Source organism: Zootoca vivipara, chromosome 12 (genome assembly GCF_963506605.1).
Source record: "Zootoca vivipara chromosome 12, rZooViv1.1, whole genome shotgun sequence".
NCBI classification, from domain to species: Eukaryota; Metazoa; Chordata; class Lepidosauria; order Squamata; family Lacertidae; genus Zootoca; species Zootoca vivipara.
In genome coordinates this window covers 15,519,595-15,536,542 of record NC_083287.1, presented here as the reverse complement: position 1 = coordinate 15,536,542, position 16,948 = coordinate 15,519,595, and the positions used below count along the sequence as shown (strand labels likewise).

Here is a 16,948-nt window from a genome sequence, read left to right as displayed (position 1 = left end):
TCCAGATCCTTTATCATCTTGGTTGCCCTCCTCTGCACAGCTTGTAAACATCCTTCTTAAATTGTGGTGCCCAGAACTGGACGCAGTATTCCAAGTGTGGCCTCATAATACAGGTGTAATCCCAATAGCATCTTGGACTCCAAATATGTTCACCCAGTTGAGCCATTCATCCTCCACTGGCCTCCATTTTGTCACCGCAACCATGAAGCTTGCTAACCCAGGACACTTGACACTTTCCCCTGCAATGACTCAAACCCTTGCACCTGGCCTATCCCTATCCCCTTACCCTGCAAATCCGTAAACTGACCCTTGGGAGTGTTCATAAAAGGCGGCGGGAGGTGGGTTTTTGTGGGAGAAGAAAGAAAAAGCAACAAGATTAGCAATGTGTTTGGTTAGTGAAGCAGTATCACTTTTTAGATGGTGCTTTAAACCCCATGCAGCAAAGGGGATCTGTATTTGGGCAGGGAATGAAATTGTGAAATGGTGCAGGTACGGTACATTCCTTTGCAAAGCCTGGGAGGCGAAGTGAAGATTTGCCGAATACAGGTTTTTGGAGTATCCCAACGAGTGTTGACTTTAAACAGAAAACACACATGGAGTTTAATCTGTATGCTGACGCTATAAATAGCAGTGTCGCTGAAGGTGAAGAATCAGCCTAAGAAGAAGGGCGCTCTGTTACTTGTTGGAGTAAATGCTGAGGAGCTGCTGTGTGGGAAACACGGGTATAGTTTACTTGATGTTTTCCCAGCGTATAATTTAGAAGTCATATTTAGAAACTCGGCAACTCTGCTTTGGGGAAAGTTCGAACTGCTCCACTACCCTTTTAGCTTGGCATTTCAGTCAGCACAACAGCTGTGTACCAGATGTTACGCTTTGTGAGAAATATAATTTCCATCCAAGCATTTTGCCCTTGCAGCCGACATGGATACTGTGAGAAAGAAAGGTACGGGGAGAGCTAAGTGATCTGACAGGCCCTCATAAGAGCTGCTTATTTTCAAGTCCTTTGTTGCCAGCATATGACATCAGCCAGAATCAGCAAGGTTACCAGGGAATAATCTGGAAAATACCTTTCAAAATGGCCTCTGTTCCTTGAGCTGCTCTAAGTAATATTGCACTGCCTGAAAGATTTGCTGGCTTGACTGAAACAATGCTTTTGGTTGAAGCGTAAAATGTACAGGAAAATGGTATACAGCTGATTACGGCAAAGAGCTCTGGAGTTTTGGGGCTCAATATTTTTGAAAAGCACTAGTTCTGCACTTCATTTTAAAAGCTTCTGGTGTTGGAGCATAAATCTGTGGTCAGTTTGTTATTGCCTGTATGAAACATTGGGTCAGATTTCTGTATTGCCTGTATTGTCTACCATAGCTTGAGATACGTGTGCTTTTAATCAGGAATACGCACAGCAAACCTTTGTGGAAACGACAAAAGAAGAAAAAGCCAATGTATGTAAATTTTAGTTTCGACACTTAATTAAAATTACCAGTTAGATATGCCTTGTTGACTTCTGAATAGGAGTTACACAGAAGTAGCAACCATATGCAAGGGGTTGTTGTTGTTGTTTTAACAAAGTTATTAGCTTCCTCCCTTTTGTCAGAAGTAAGCTTGGCACTTTTAAAAATGCCCTTTATTGTGCTTCGAGTCACACTTGCTTCCTTAGGCTGGCTCCAGGAAATATGGTTTGTGTCTGTTTTTTGTCTGCGCTTCAGTTTTGTCCCTCATCCTTTCATGTCAAAAATAGATAGCGGAGAATTATCTCGCCCAGCCTGCCTGATATGCATGTAGGCTATCAGTGCTCAGCAGCAAATTGTGTGTTCGGTGATTGTACGGTGTCCATTGGAATAGAACCCAATCTATACTTTCTCACGCAAAGGTGCAGAAATCACAGGTGCAAGTTCTGACAGAAGCCACAGTGGGACAATCGCTTTGTCTGAGGGCCCCTAAGTATTTTACTTCAGTTTACTGGTCGACCAGAGAGGATTTAGCTGTGGTGCTTACAGAAAGCAACCCTGAAAACAAAGCAGACCTAAAATAGGTTTCTAATCTAACCAGGCTATCAGTGTGGCCATGTTTTGTGGGGTGTTTTCATGTGCTACATTAGTCGTGCTTAATGCTACTGATATCTGTTTTGTCATATTTGCTGTAGCTTTAGCTAAGGAAGGGCTGTGGCTCAGTTGTGGAGGCAAAGACTTTGCATGCAGATAGCACTTTATTCCATCTTCTTCATGTCTCCTTACCTGTTCATGTCCACGTTTTTGTGTGACGCAAAAGCCACTTCTGGAAATCTAGTGGAATCTTACCGGGAGCTTTCGCTCATTTCCATATTAGCGTCTCCATAAAACATCCCCATTTGCAACATTGCCAGCTCGGGAAATTGCAGGTGTTTCGTGTTGACAAAATTTGAAGCGGTATATCGGAATACAGTTGTTTCCCACCATTTAAAATTTAGCTCAACCTGTAATACGTTGATTTAAAAACAAAACGAAACAACCCACAGTTCTGTAACACAAGAAGGTACTTGAAATGGGGGTTATAGAAGTGTTAGCAACCAGTAAAACCACCAACACAATAATGTTAGTTACTTTGAATGCAGGGCTAGTAGGACTTTGCTAGTACTGTACAAATTACTTCAGGGTTGCAGCCTTGGTTGTCATTACAGTGGTACCTCCGTTTACGACCTCAATTGGTTCCGGGGAGCCAGTCACTCCCCAAGCAGGTCGTAAACGGAGCGCCTCTTCTGCGCGTGCATGAAGCACCGATAAGAGCGCTTCTGCACATGCGCGAGCTGCGCAGATCGCTTCTGCACATCCGCGTGCCGCAGAACCCGGATGTAAGCATTTCCAGGTCCGCGGTGGTCGCAAACCAATCTATCGCAAACCGCAGTGATTGTAAACCGAGGTATGACTGTACAGCTTAGCCACATTTCTTAGTAGTATTGTTTTCCCAACTCCCCCCAGTGCTTACTCGGGGGGCATGCGGTGGGGTGGGGGAAGCAGCAGGAAAGACCAATCTCTTGGATCCAGTGCAAGAGATTCATTGCGAGTAAATTCTACATACATTACAAAGAAAGCACAACAATTCCTACATTGTATGGAAATCAACTGTAATTGCTTCTCTTTGAGTGGTTAACGTAGTTTTTAAATAAAAGTAGATCTGATGGTAGCACTTTCCCACTTAAAGTACACAGCACCCTGAATAACAAAATTAAAACATGCCTGTTATCTCTTTGTCCTCAATCTGTTCCACAGCTGTGGGACCCCTGCTTCTTGGCAAAATCTCAAAAAAAGATACCCAGCTTTAGCATTTACCTGAAGTACTGCTAGACCTCCAATTTTGGGCTGGGCCTCAGTTATAGATAGTCAGGATCCTGTGAGTTTTGCCTTGGCTCGTTTGGTTTTCCGATTTTAGTTTTATTTGTTGTTTCTAATTGCCACAATCAGTTCTCATCTCCCAGCAAACAGAAACAAGACTTGATCCCTGGTTGCTTACCTGTCCTGGATGTTCCTTGCTGAAATATTGATTGACAGAACCTTTGGCTAGTCAGACTCAGTTTCGAACTGGAGGTGAAGCCCCTCAGGTCCATCATTATCTCTTAGGTAGATATTACTAAAAGGCAGCTAGGCAGATCTTGGAAGTGAAGGAAATAGGACTAGAGGAAATAGAGAGCTACATTCCTGTGTTCCTGTGGTGTTGGGCAGACGGCAAAGTGTAAGAAGCCGGCAGATTCCACTTATGTCAAGGAGAACAAAACTTGGCTCCACCAGAATCTTGGCCTTCAAGCCTAAATGTCGTTGTCTGTTTCCTTTCCTTCTCTTGACAGAGGTGAAAGACTACGAGCCGCCGTTTGGTTCTAAAGTGCGGGAGCATCCTTGTGTGGAAAGCATGAAAGATAACGTGTTGAGGGACAGGGGACGGCCAGAGATTCCTAGCTCATGGCTCAACCATCAGGTAAGAGAGCGGGTCCTTCTTGCCTGGCATATTGGCCTGTATTGGCTGTATCTCCTGGTGATATCTCCTCCTCCCCCTTTGCATTTCCTCATTGAGCTTTACTGTCAAGGTAAGACTTAACTATATTAGAATGCAGGGTGTATTTAGGCAACCTGTGACCCCCAGGGGTAATCCGGTCAGTCTAGTGACTGGGTATGTCAAAATTACACTGTGAATTGATCTTTGGTATTTGCTTATTGTCCCTTAAGACTCTTGGTACTTTTTGCAAAGCTTCAAAACCCCACAGGACTTTTTTGCATCTGCTGTAGCAGCAATTCCATATGCATCTTCTTCCTCCACAGTTGCCTTTTTGTGTATGCGCCCATTATTCATTAAACCAAATTCTGAAATAGATTTTGCAGAGCGTTCCTCCTCCTGAATGAAATTTGCTGCGCTACTGATTTCAAGTTAATGCTTTCAATATTTAGCTTAGCTTTAATGTCCTTAATTTGAAAATTACCAAGAAAATTAATATTTCCAATATCGGTTGTGCTGTTGACATTGGTCAACATCAACCATTAAATTATGCAGTTAACGCAGAATGTTGTGAAGCTTTTTCTTCTTTTTTTTAAAGAAACCACATGAAAGGAGGATGTTAGATTTCATTCTAACCCGGTTCTAATGTTGCTTATCACATCACCAAGGCGAGAACCATTCTCTTTCTTGGTTTGTGCTACATCTTCCCTTCCGTTGAAATAAAAGGCCAGATAGCGTTGCCGTTCCTGTTAATGAATTAATATGCCTGAGCCGGAGGCAAGCAACTATACAAGTGCTCTTGTCATTAAGGCCAGCAGTACATCCAGTCTTAACGAGGCTGGGATTAACCCTTTGATTAGAGGATAGGGCCCCAACAGTGGGATTCTCATTCTGGAATAATTGTGGTATTAACAATGGTTTAAGTAGCATGAGTGGAAGGAAGCTCACATTTTTAAATGTGTTCACTGTTTTCGCTGCGCATTTCAGGGCATCCAGAAGGTTTGCGAGACGCTTGTCGAGTGTTGGGACCACGACCCCGAGGCCCGGCTCACTGCGCAGTGCGTAGCTGAGCGGTTCAACGATTTCGAGTACCAGGACACGCTCTCCGGAAGAAGCAGTTCGGAAGAAAAGATCCCCGAAGAGAGCTCTGTGAACAGTGCCAAGTAACAGCCTGCTACAAGACAAAACTTCCATGAAACCAAAGAGAGAGAGAGAAAGAGAGAGGCTGCTTTTGTGTTCCATGTGCACAAGAGTGGAACAGGAAGAGGCGATTCGTCTCGGATGCACTTCCTGTGTCACTGAGGTTCCCGCCCCTCCCTCCATCCAGCAGCTCCAGAGAGGGGCAAAGTGGCGTCCTTCGCCGTGTCATAGGAGGAACGGCGCCGTTGCTTCCTGAGAAAACATGAGACTGTACAAAATGCCAAGAATGTTTGCACTTTATCGACGCCTGTAGATGACTATCAAAGAGAAACTTTATGTATGTATGTATGTAGATAGAGAGAGAGAGAGGTATGTATAAGAACACACACACACACACACACACACTCAGCAAATCTCTGCAAAGAGTCTTCCAGGAAACTAAGTATAGATAGGAAAATCCTACCAGGAATCGTATGCAGGACGCCTGCTGTGATGCTGGCAGAAAAAGTGCCTTTTTCATCCCACCGGAGCCTTAAAAACGATAGCTGCATGCCTTTTATATTTCTGCAGTTGAGGGGCACGGGAAAAGGTTTGTACCATATTAGTGCCTCTTTTAACATGTAACTATGCAATGGTTGTTCAGCTGGTTCTTGTATGTTTATAATGCGTTGATTCAGTGGATCCTACTGGTCTGATTCTCCTCCCCCCACCCTTCTCCTTGAATTTGGAAAGTTGTCCCCACCCACTCAACTTCCATGCCTGCACAAAAGACCATTAATTCCTCTGCCCGTCCCTTTCTTTGAACTTTGCCATTCACGTTAGCAGCCTGCTTGGGGGAGAGAGGGCAGGTTCCCCAGCCCCGCTCTCTGAAATCAGGCAGGGCCCAATTATAATCGAAACAGATGTTTTGCATTTGCCGTGCATTCTGACATAAAGTAGACTTCTCCCCTCCTTCCTTTTCTGGGATTGGTAACATCATGTCTCGTTTCTTGAGCCCTTAAGTTCACATTTGATTTCGTGCCCGGCGCAAAAGGAGGCACAGCACGTGGGCGCCTTTTCCCCGAGTGCCTGGGTGTCTGCGATGCCGTGGAAAAAGATTTGCCATGCTCTGGAGACGTGCAGCGCATTCGGACCTCCTTAACTCGCCATTGTGAGCAACCCCCTGCCTGTAGCCATCCAGAACTCTGGCAAATAAGAGCACATTCCTAAGCTGATCCCCACAGGCACGACTTACATTCTTTTAGTCTTCCAAAATATTTAGCTTTGGAGCTGGCCTCGCGAGGAATTTTTAAATGACGGAATTTTGACCGTCAGTATTTTCATACGAGATCATCAGAGCTGCTCAAATTGTGTGGCTCGTCGTGGTTTTGAGGCCCTTTGTAGTTGGCCTCAGGCACCTTCTGTGCCTTGATGCTGTTTTCTAACAGGAATTTGCTCCGGAAACAAAAGGTGTATTTCAAGTGCAATGCTTTTACCATACAGGTCACACATACATTTTTTTTCTCTTTCTCTCTAGGAACTTTGTGTATCCAATAATAGGGAAATGGGGGGGGGGGAGAGAGAAGTATATTCACATAGGAATTATAAATTTATGGGGGGAAATATTTATTTTTAAAAGCTTTTTGCAACTGCTTTTATATTAATTTTTAAAGAAATATTTAAGCATTAAGTGGGGCAGGAGCTCAATAATTAAAACGGAGTCGAGGTTTAATAGCAACAGGCTATGTACTTAACTGTGGAGCTACTGGAAAGACGGGTTTATACTGGGATCGTGTTCCTAAGCAGATGTGGGGTCGAGTGACCTCTAGTGGGGTTTCCCAGGGCAGCGTCTGGAAAACTGCTACGCTAGGAAAGGAAAAGCAGGAGCTTTGCCCCACAAACTGGAAAGTTAGGGTGCCACCTGCATTACAGATCTAAACCACTAGTTTCAGAAATGGCATAACTTTCAGGCCTTCCTCCATAACCACAGCTCTGGGTTGGAGTAAGTTCCCAGAGTTCCTGAACTGATCATTGTGAAAGCTTACTTTAATATGGTTTCAGAAGAAGGTTAGGCAAACACATGAGATAAAAGGCTATGAATTAGCCTACTAGTCCTCATGGCTGTAGGCTAGTTCCCAGGTTCAGAGGCAAGTTTGTCCCGGAACGTCACTTGCTGAGACAAGGCTCAAACTGATTCAGTACTGGTTTAAATTTGCAGCGTAGACTTGCCCCTGGGTCTCCGCTGTGTGCGTTGTGTCTGGTATTTCTCATGCAGCGGCAAACACTAAGAGAGCGTCCAGTAGCTCCTGGCAACTCTTTTAACTTTCTTTTGTACTATTTTTACATGTAAAGGGATTCCCCCCCCCCCCCCCGCCCATTCTTCCACGGAACGCTTTCACTGTATGAAAATAGGAATGTGAACATATATAACCTTGTTTATTCGAGCGTCTCGAGCACTTACTGTATTTTTGTATAAATAAAACGTTTTAGATTAAATGAGGTTATGGTTTTGTTTTAAAAGGCCCTTGTCCGTAAAGAAACTTTTAAAAAAAACTTGTAAGTTTGTTTTCAGAGGGGGAGTGATCATCAGGTGGACTGGGTTATCAGATTTCTCTCTAGCAGTTCACATGAAGAGACTAGCATCCTTTTTCTGTGTTCTGTTCCGGAATCATTTCATACCCATGCTCTGCACATTACAGCCTCTGTGATTAAGAGGTTTGGCTGGGTTAATCATCGGCAAGGATTGCTGAAGTTCTAAATAACTTGCACAGCTTTTTAAAATAATAATAATAATAAAGCACTATGCCAGGGATGTCCAACAGGTCGATCGCGATCTACTGGCCGATCTGCGAGGTTTGGAGGTTTCTCCATTGTTGGAGAACGGAAGACGGAGTTTACAAGCCGAGGCTGTTTCCCCCCCAGCGATCCTTTGGTGAGTTGCTGTTTCTCTTTGCCCCCCCCCCAAATAGTACAAAAATGTTGCACCCCCTCCCTCCAAAAGCTAAGCAACTTATGCCTCCCTAAAAATGTGGCTTTTCCCCTCCCTAAAAAAAAAGTTCAACAACTTTGACCTGAACCCCAATAAAACAGAGATAGATCACTGCCAGTCTTTAATTCTGGGAGTAGATCGCAGTCTCTTGGAAGTTGGCCACCCCTGCACTATGTGGTCTCGACACAGTAATTGTGTGTCAGGTTCTGATCTCCCCCCCCCCATTTGTAAAATGGGAATTTTAGGTATACATTATGCATGGGGTCATTATCGGGATGAATAATTTACACATACAAGCCCCTCAGTCCTTTCATTTGGAAACCGTGGTGTCAAGAGTCTCTGCTTCAGAGTCTGGTTTCAAACAATTCGCTGGGTCCCCTGTACAGGGGAAGGTCGTGTAAGGTCAATAACTTTTGATGACTACCCTTTTTTTTAAAAAAAAAATATATTTTTATTAATTTTCCAATTAAAACCAATTATATCACATTCATTATTTCAAATTATACACATATATATATCAATCAAACCGAATGTTATGCCAAATCGTCTAAAAATTTTTTTATTTGGGTTCCCATGCTTCAAGAAATTGGGGATTCCTCGCAACCGTCCACTGCCGTCTTTTTTCTAAAGTTCAAATCGTCCTCCAAGTTCATAATAATCCAGATCTTCCCCTTACAGTCACATAGATGTTTTCCACTTTCAACCGATTGTTTCCCAGCTGCTGAGATAAATATCAAACAAGGTTTCACAAATGTTCTTTCTCCTGTGTGGGTTAATCAGTCCAGCCTCCCCATAAATCTTCTTAGTCTGGAGCTCCCTGTTGCGTCGAAGCAGCGCCATCTTAAAAAGCTCAAATCACTTTCGTTTTCTCTCATAGCCATGAAGATTAACGATCTTTATAAAATTTACAGCTTTTCCAGGCAGAGGACCCAAACATCAAACCATAAACTCTTGGTAAATTAATGGATCTCCTTGCCCTATAGCTGAACTTAGCTTCAGGTCGCTGCTCCAATTCAAAGTGCGTCACAGCTCATAAATCCTCCGAATGCGTCTAGGACTCCTTCCGTCCGACTAGGGGGGGGGGGCTTTTCTCATCGGCAACTCCACATCTTTAAAAAATATGCTCAGTAACAACAGTTTATAAAGTTCAACTCACACAGTCTTTTGCTTCTCTTTCACTCCAAACAAGCCAGGACATCGCGTCTGGGAAAGTACGAAGTAACTCATATGAAGAAAAATAAAAAAAAACTCAATTCCCTTATCGCTCCGTCCCCATCAATCCTTCTTCCAGATGATATCAGCCTTTGACTCCTCTCCCTCAGCAGCATAAATTTCTCAGCAGTAAACAGCGCTTCTTCCCCTCCTTCTGAAGTATGTCCATAGTTTTAAGCCTAATTATCTTCTTTAACCATGGAAATCCCCGCCATGCAGATTAGCGTCCGGGAGTCCTGGCCCTCGTAAGTGCTTTTCAGCCCAAGCTCCCCCCACTCCATAAACAGTCGGAGTGGGTCTGGGGGCATCGCGGGCCAGTGGCCCCTCTCCGTAACCCCCGGAGAGGGTAGGGGGTTGCCATTTACTCCCCTAGCAACCGCCAAATTCCTTACGAAGGTCAGAGGGATGGAAAACAGGTCCGCCATTCCTGCCGGCGGAAACCGGAACCTCAACTTTTGATGACTACCCTGATGACTTCTGACGTGTTCTCATTTTAGGTATGGTGCTTTTTCGGTGCGGGGGGGGGGCAGAAAAGATTTCAAGGGCAAACTCAGCCAGGAGACGGTTTGTATGAAAGCTGAATGAAAGAAGTTAATAACACTACACACAGATAGAATTGCATTATGTACCATTTTGTTCTTCTGGATTATATAGATAACACATTTAGGAAAATCTAACCAATGGGGCTGCCTGATTGGTGAAAGTGTATTACAGCATCCCATTTTAGGAATATCAAAGAGAGAGAAAAAATACTAAAGGCTTCAACTGGTTTCAACTCTTTTAGATATATTCTTGAATGAAAGATTGAAAGAATTGATTGCAATTGCACAGAGCACATGGGTACTATTTCTTTTCTTTTTGTGTCTTAAACTATGTTTTGACTCCGACAGCTTGTCAAAACTACGAGCTAAGAAGGGTTTGAGAAGACATGTTTTTGTGGAAAGCTCACCAGTTATGATTTCGTAGTGCTGTTGCAAAACTACAGGGTTTGGGGGGAGGGAGTGGAAATGCTTTCAGACTCCTCCTCGGTTGTAGTGAAGTTGTGCTGCCGATTTCTGTTGTGCCCAAGTTATTTGGGACTTGGATCATAGCACAGTACAGATGTTGAAGGACTTGTGTGTAATGTCAAGGAGGGGTAGACCACACTGCTGTGCTTGCGGAAACTACCAAGGAGATGTTAAATCAGTTCCACACTTGGGAAGTGAAAGAAAAGCAGTTTTGTTTCTCTCTGTCTCTCTCTCTCTCTCTCTCTCTCTCAAAAGCACATCTGTTTTGCTGTTCTCCATAAACCACATTTGCTTCATTACATTCGTGTTGTCGTAGTGTAGTGTGTAGTGCTGCTGCTTGCCATGGCAGCAGAGGTCTTCTCTAGGGCTGCAATATGGGCATTGGTGAACCCATCCCAAGCCCCAAAGAAATGCTAATACGAATGATTTAGCACCGGGTTCCCCACGAACGTGCGGTGCGCCAAGGGCGAGAGGCGGCCCCCTTCCGGTCGTGCTGCCCTCCTCGGGCGGACGGCTCTCCGCACCGGGCCGCCGCGCGTGAGGCAGGCGGCCCGGCTATCCGAGGCTCCGCGGCGCTGCGGTATCGTTACGTTTAGGGGGGATTCTGACTTAGAGGCGTTCAGTCATAATCCCACAGATGGTAGCTTCGCCCCATTGGCTCCTCAGCCAAGCACATACACCAAAGGTCTGAACCTGCGGTTCCTCTCGTACTGAGCAGGATTACGATCGCAACAACACATCAACAGTAGGGTAAAACTAACCTGTCTCACGACGGTCTAGCACATTCATTGTGTTGGTTTCAGCATCGGGGGGTAACTGATACGGCTTTATTTGCGTCAATTTTTCATGGATTCCAAAGGAACCCCTGTTCCACACAGAGGGCATTTAAAAGAGTCTCTCTTGGCTTATTTTGTTAGATCTTGTTGGATGGCTGTAGCTCAGTGGTAGAGCATCTGTTTGCACGCAGGTTGAATCCCTGGCATGTCCAGGTAGGCCTGAGGGACTCGTGCCTGAAATCCTTCTGAGTTAAATGGAGCAGTGGCCTGGGATAGTATAAAGGGATTTCCTGTGTCCCTGCTTGTGTTCTGCTGCTTATTTTTGAATGATTTCATTCTTGATTGGTTTATGCCTTGAGGCAGAAAAAAAACGAATGAGAGTGTTGGTAGGAAGGCATGAACTTGCGGTAAACGTGCATCTTAAAAAATAATAAAAAAGTAAGAGTTGGTGAAAGGCTCTACTGCAACCTGTAGAAATGGATTTAGAAAGGTGTAAAAGCTGAATGGTCATAAGGATATTCATAAAAAGAAAGAGGGGGTGGAGGAGTTTTCATTTCATTTTATTTTAAAAAGCCCAGCCACATTAAATCCATTCACACATTTTAACATCACTGCTGGTTTTCCATACGGGGGAAAGAAGGGAGATTTCATTCCAGCCCCCAAATAACCCCCAGAGGGACATCTGTGGAGAACTGTAAAGCATACCTGCCAAGTTGCTGTCGGAGAAATAAGGGACCGGGTGGAAGTAGCAGACCGGAAGTAGCGCTGTCGCCATTTTGGAACTGGGCAGAGCAGCATCAAAAGTCGTTTCTGAGCATGCTCCGCCCAGTTCCAAAATGGCCACCGCGCCAGAATAAACCGGGGGGAAACAAAAAAAAAATCCGTTTTTTCAGCTAGGAACAGCTGGAAAAACGGGGATTTCCCAGGGAATACGGGAGACTTGGCAGCTATGCTGTAAAGGTTGCCGATGGCCAAAGCATCTCTTGGGAGAGTCCCTTTAAACTAGTAAGATATGCAAGACATACCTATCGTAGGCTATACCAAATATATATTCAGATCATGTTTGGATTTGCTTATTCTTTTCGCTGCTCAGTCATCAGACAGTAATCCTCCCTATAAGAAGTGTGTGGATATATATAGGCTAACATGAAAAATGCACAATGATTTTCAAAGGCACATATCGGGTGTTAGACTCATTACAATGGATTACTGTCAGACTCTTTTGACATCACAAGGTAAACAAGTGTTGTCACAATGAATGAAGGCATGTTAAGACGAGGCTTGGGGAATAAACCTGCAAGCTCTTTTGGCCTTGAAAAGAAAGTAGAGCAATATCTCCAACACATTTTCCAATCAACTCGGTTGCATGCTGTTGTCATCCTATAGATGTATTCCATACCTTTTTTTTTTTTTTGCTGGCAGCCTTTAATTAGCGTGTCAATCACAACGGCAGTTTAAGAATCCCCCCCCCCCGATAGAATAAAGCAAGGTTCAATAGCATAAAGTCATGGGAAATGGCAAACTACTTTTAATGTGATGGAAAACTTTCCTCCTTGCCATTAAGAATCTGCCCTCCAACAGGTCAAACTATTTGCCCATCTAATTATACTCAGACTGGCAGTGGATCTCCAGATATCTTGGGCAGAGATCTTTCACATTGCCTGATCCTTTCGACTGGAAATGTATTGCACCTGATATTTATGTGTGCAAAACATACTTTATATTGGAAGTTTGACAGCAAGAATCATTCAGTTTGTAACTTAAGGGTCAACTCTGTTATTGGTCAGGCAGCTAGCCAAGAGGAGGAGGAGGAAGGGAGGTGTTGCTTAGCAACCAGTGAAGGTGGCATGATCTTTAGTGAAGAGAAGCCTCAATTTTCCAGGGAAAGGGGCAAGGCTGGTGTATTTGGACAAATAGGGTACTACCCTGCAAACCTCAGTTTGCCCTCTGCTCCTTTTCTACTTAAAAACCCGCTCCTCAGTCTTGGTGTAGCCATTGCAAAACTCAGCAGGGAGAATGGGGGCAAAACTAGCATTCATTAGCTCTGGCGCCACCTAGTGTTTACCTCCCTGCTTTCCACTCCAGCACTTTTATGTTGGGCGACTTTTGAAGATTTGCTGGTTGCTGGTAGATGTTTGTAGTTTCTTTTATTGCTTTATTTTTTAGATTTAGGGGTTAGTTTGACAGCCTTTTGATGACTAGTTTCCTATTGGAGCTCTTTATATTGGATCCTTTTGAAAGCTGGCTCTGATAAGACAGAGTTATGTGTTTTAATAAAACAATAAATAGATTGAGCCGGTTCCATTTCTTTTCTGAACATGATTCTCAGTAAACTAATTATTGTGTTAATTATGGGAATGGATTTTATAATCACAGCAGCTCCTGCAGCAATCATAGCGTGGGCTGCAGAGCCGCAAACTTCACTAGTAATTATTTTGCAGGAGCGCATTAAAGGCAATGCTGAACAAATCTGCATACATTAGTAATTCCATCTCCCGCCCCATGTTTCTCGTATGACTTCTGTTTCAATGACTATGTTAATTGACAGCCGGAAGTAATGGAGAAGAAATTGCATGCACTCACTCTTTAAGCTGCATGTACTTCCATTTAAATTGGCAGTGTTTATTTATCTTTTTGTTGTTTTCGAATTGGCAGCAGAATTAAGCATTCTATGCTATGTTCATTTCCCATAGGTGCACGTTACCCGCAGCAAGACTTTGGTCTAGATGCCGCTGGGCACCAAATGCATCTCCCAGGTACCGAAGGGCAGCTTGACGCCTCTTGCTTGAGCTTCAGGTGAGCATAGCGAGGTTATTCCACTTACGGAAGCATCGCCTCTAGAGAACTAGCTTATGCTGATTCGTAGGGCCTGCCCACCCATGAGGCAAGGCAAGGTGACTGCCTCAGGCGGCAGGATCCACAGGGGTAGCAGATTCAGTATTCCTCCTCTACATTGGCCTCTTTGTGAATAGGTGCTGCTGGTCTTCTCCCACATCGATAGTCACTTACTCCTTGCCTGGCAATGCCATTTTGTGGTTCGCCTCAAGTGCCAAAATGTCTTGATTCATCCCTGCTGATCTGTCCCTTCTACAAGTGCTTTGTTGAATGGAGGCCAGAGGCTATTAACTTTCCATTTGCTGAGTTTTCCCATCTCTTAACTCCTCTTCCGTATCGCTCATTTACAGCGAGAACAAAACGCAGAGGAAACAACTTATACTTTCCTGATGTCCTGTCACCCACTGTTAATTTGGTCCTGCATAAACGTAGCAAATTAATAGTGCCCCTGACCAGGTTCTGCACTCACCAAAGGTTTAAAGAAATGCCAAAGCACTTGCAAGAAGCAGGGGGAAGAAATGAAGTCTCGTTCTCAGGTGAGAAAAACTTTTTGAGAACTGGGGGAGGGGGGCAGATATTGGCACAGGGCAGGAAGAAGAGCAGCGGGGAACTGGGTATAGTCTTCATCTCTCAGCCTGAGCAATGTTGTTGCTGAGAAAATCAGGAAAATTGGGTGCCATAGCCACTTCCACCTGCTCTTGTATTTACTGCAAAATGGCTCAGTGAGATTAAGCAACAAAAGCTTTGATTGAGACTGGGCAGAGGGACGGGGAGCATCGATTGTAATAGACACCGTATTACTTCTGAATTATCGTTCCATGATCATCTCTTTACCTGCACTCAGCTACATTAATCTCTTTTAGGTTAAGTGATAAAAGCAAACTAACTGAGGACACAACTACAGTATGTTTCTGAGGTGCTGGCTATTACAGAAATGGGATAAAATAGCAGCTGCTAACATTTCCTTATTATAATGAGCACTGCCATTGTTTATTAAATTCGGAATCCCCTTAACTTTTTCTTCCACACAAGATGCTACGCTGAGACTTTAAAGGTGTGAACCTAGCAGCCAACTAATATGGGCTGATGGGTCTTCGGGCCTCCCAGTAAAATATTTGAGGGGGCCGGGCCCCAAAGTTGATGGGCATTGCCATTCAAATGGTGTGCTTGCACCGTGTCATGTGGTCGATTATGCAGGGTGGGGCTTACCTGCCCCGCCCCCCACATTTTACCGGTATTAAAGTTGCCAGCCCTTGGTGTGAATATGCAATGTTAAGAGAGGAATCATCCACTATGCTCTGCAGTGTTGCTGGGGAACCTGTGTTGTTGGACTCGCCCTCCCATCTTCCTTAGCCTGTGGCCATGGTGGCTAAATTTGATGGGAGTTGGAGTCCAACAAGGCCACAGATTTTAAGTTACTTCCTCCACGGAAATCAGTTTCGTGGTTTTTAATTTTCTTGCTGCAGAGCAAAATTGCTGTATTTTTCCATTTCATCTTAATAGTATTCCTGCTTAATTATTTTCAAGTAACAAAATTAGTGCAGCGGGTAATTTAACATTTGAAGAAAAAGGATCTAATTTTGTACGCCATGGCTTAATTTAATTTTTTTTTAAAAAAAAGAAACTTATTTTCCCCACGTTACACAATGCGTTTGCCAACCAGAACAGCTTCAAGTTCATCCAACCTGCAATTAGCATGTTTAATCACGACATAGTGAATTTGTGTGCAATTACATTATTTGTACAATCACAATGTTTCAGCATGTAGTAATAACATTTTTGCGTAGGATAGTGGCCAACCTGCAGGTGTAAATAAATAGGAGAGTGGATACTTTCCAGGCACTTGATAATCAGTCTGGATTTGCTGACAAAATTAAGGAATAAGATTATTTCAGATCCACAGCGATAAGTAAGAAGGGAAAAGAATTTGGCCAGCTGGAGCAGTTGCAACAACACATTCTGTGCTAATTCAGAAATAAAAATTGGATGTAGCATAAGCTTATTATCCAAGCTGCCAGTGAGAGACCAAAGCAGTTTGGTTTCTCAGTCGTTCTAATGGTTTTTTAAACTCCTGCTCATGGCAGAATCCTCTACGGGTGGCGCTGTGGGTTAAACCACAGAGCCTAGGGCTTGCCAATCAGAAGGTTGGCGGTTCGAATCCCTGCGAAGGGGTGAGCTCCCGTTGCTCTGTCCCAGCTCCTACGTACCTAGCAGTTTGAAAAAACACCAGTGCAAGTAGATAAATAGGTACCACTGCAGTGGGAAGGTAAACAGTGTTTCCGTGCACTCTGGGCTTCTGCCACAGTGTCCCGTTGCTCCAGAAGTGGTTTAGTCATGCTGGCCACATGACCTGGAAAGCTGTCTGTGGACAAACGCCAGCTCCCTTGGCCTGAAAGCGAGATGAGCGTTGCAACCCCATAGTCGCCTTTGACTGGGCTTAACTGTCCAGGGGTCCCTTTACCTTTTTACCTACACATCATTTCCTTGTTTATAGGACTACATGTTGGTGGGTTAAAGTCTGGCAACAGAAAGGGCAGCAAAAGCAAGCATAGCAATTTCTTGGAAGCACGCGAGATCTGAACTGTGAGTATATAGAGCATCCATTCCTGTCCCTAAGGCATAGCTGCCAAGTTATCCCTTTTTAAAAGGGATTTTCCCTTATGCTGAATAGGCTTCCTCGCGAGAAAAGGGAAAACTTGGCAGCTATGCCCTAAGGACTGTTCCAGACATTTAAATGGAGGTACAACCGAGGGATGAAGAAAGCACTCTCTCCCCTGCAGTGAATGACGGAAAGCTAGCTGGCAAAGGGACTGAGCAGAATTTGTTGATATGTTATATTTCTACCCAGGGCCATCTTAACCTTATTGAGTGCAGGGATTCCTCAGGTGCCCCCTACCCCACCCCCACCATCCAGGGAGCCCTGGCTGCCGCACCGATGGGAGGGGGCTGGAGGGGGTGTTTGTTCAGAGCCTCTTCCTCCTTTGCCGCCGCTGGATCCAAGCAGGCGGGCGCTCCCTCCAGGCTCCCACAGCCCTATAGAGAGGCTGGAT

The 16,948-nt window shown here is 44.4% G+C and overlaps 1 protein-coding gene across 1 annotated transcript in view; it reads left to right on the top strand.

Moving 5' to 3' along the window:
• The window catches only part of TGFBR2 (transforming growth factor beta receptor 2), a 63,354-nt gene extending 55,779 nt beyond the window's left edge, over positions 1-7,575 (top strand). The window contains exons 6-7 of the mRNA XM_035130371.2: positions 3,818-3,945; positions 4,948-7,575. Of these exons, the coding sequence (XP_034986262.1) occupies positions 3,818-3,945; positions 4,948-5,127 (308 nt within the window). The 3' untranslated portion in view covers positions 5,128-7,575. The remainder of the gene's footprint in view (positions 1-3,817; positions 3,946-4,947) is intronic.
• The last annotated feature ends 9,373 nt before the right edge of the window (positions 7,576-16,948 follow it).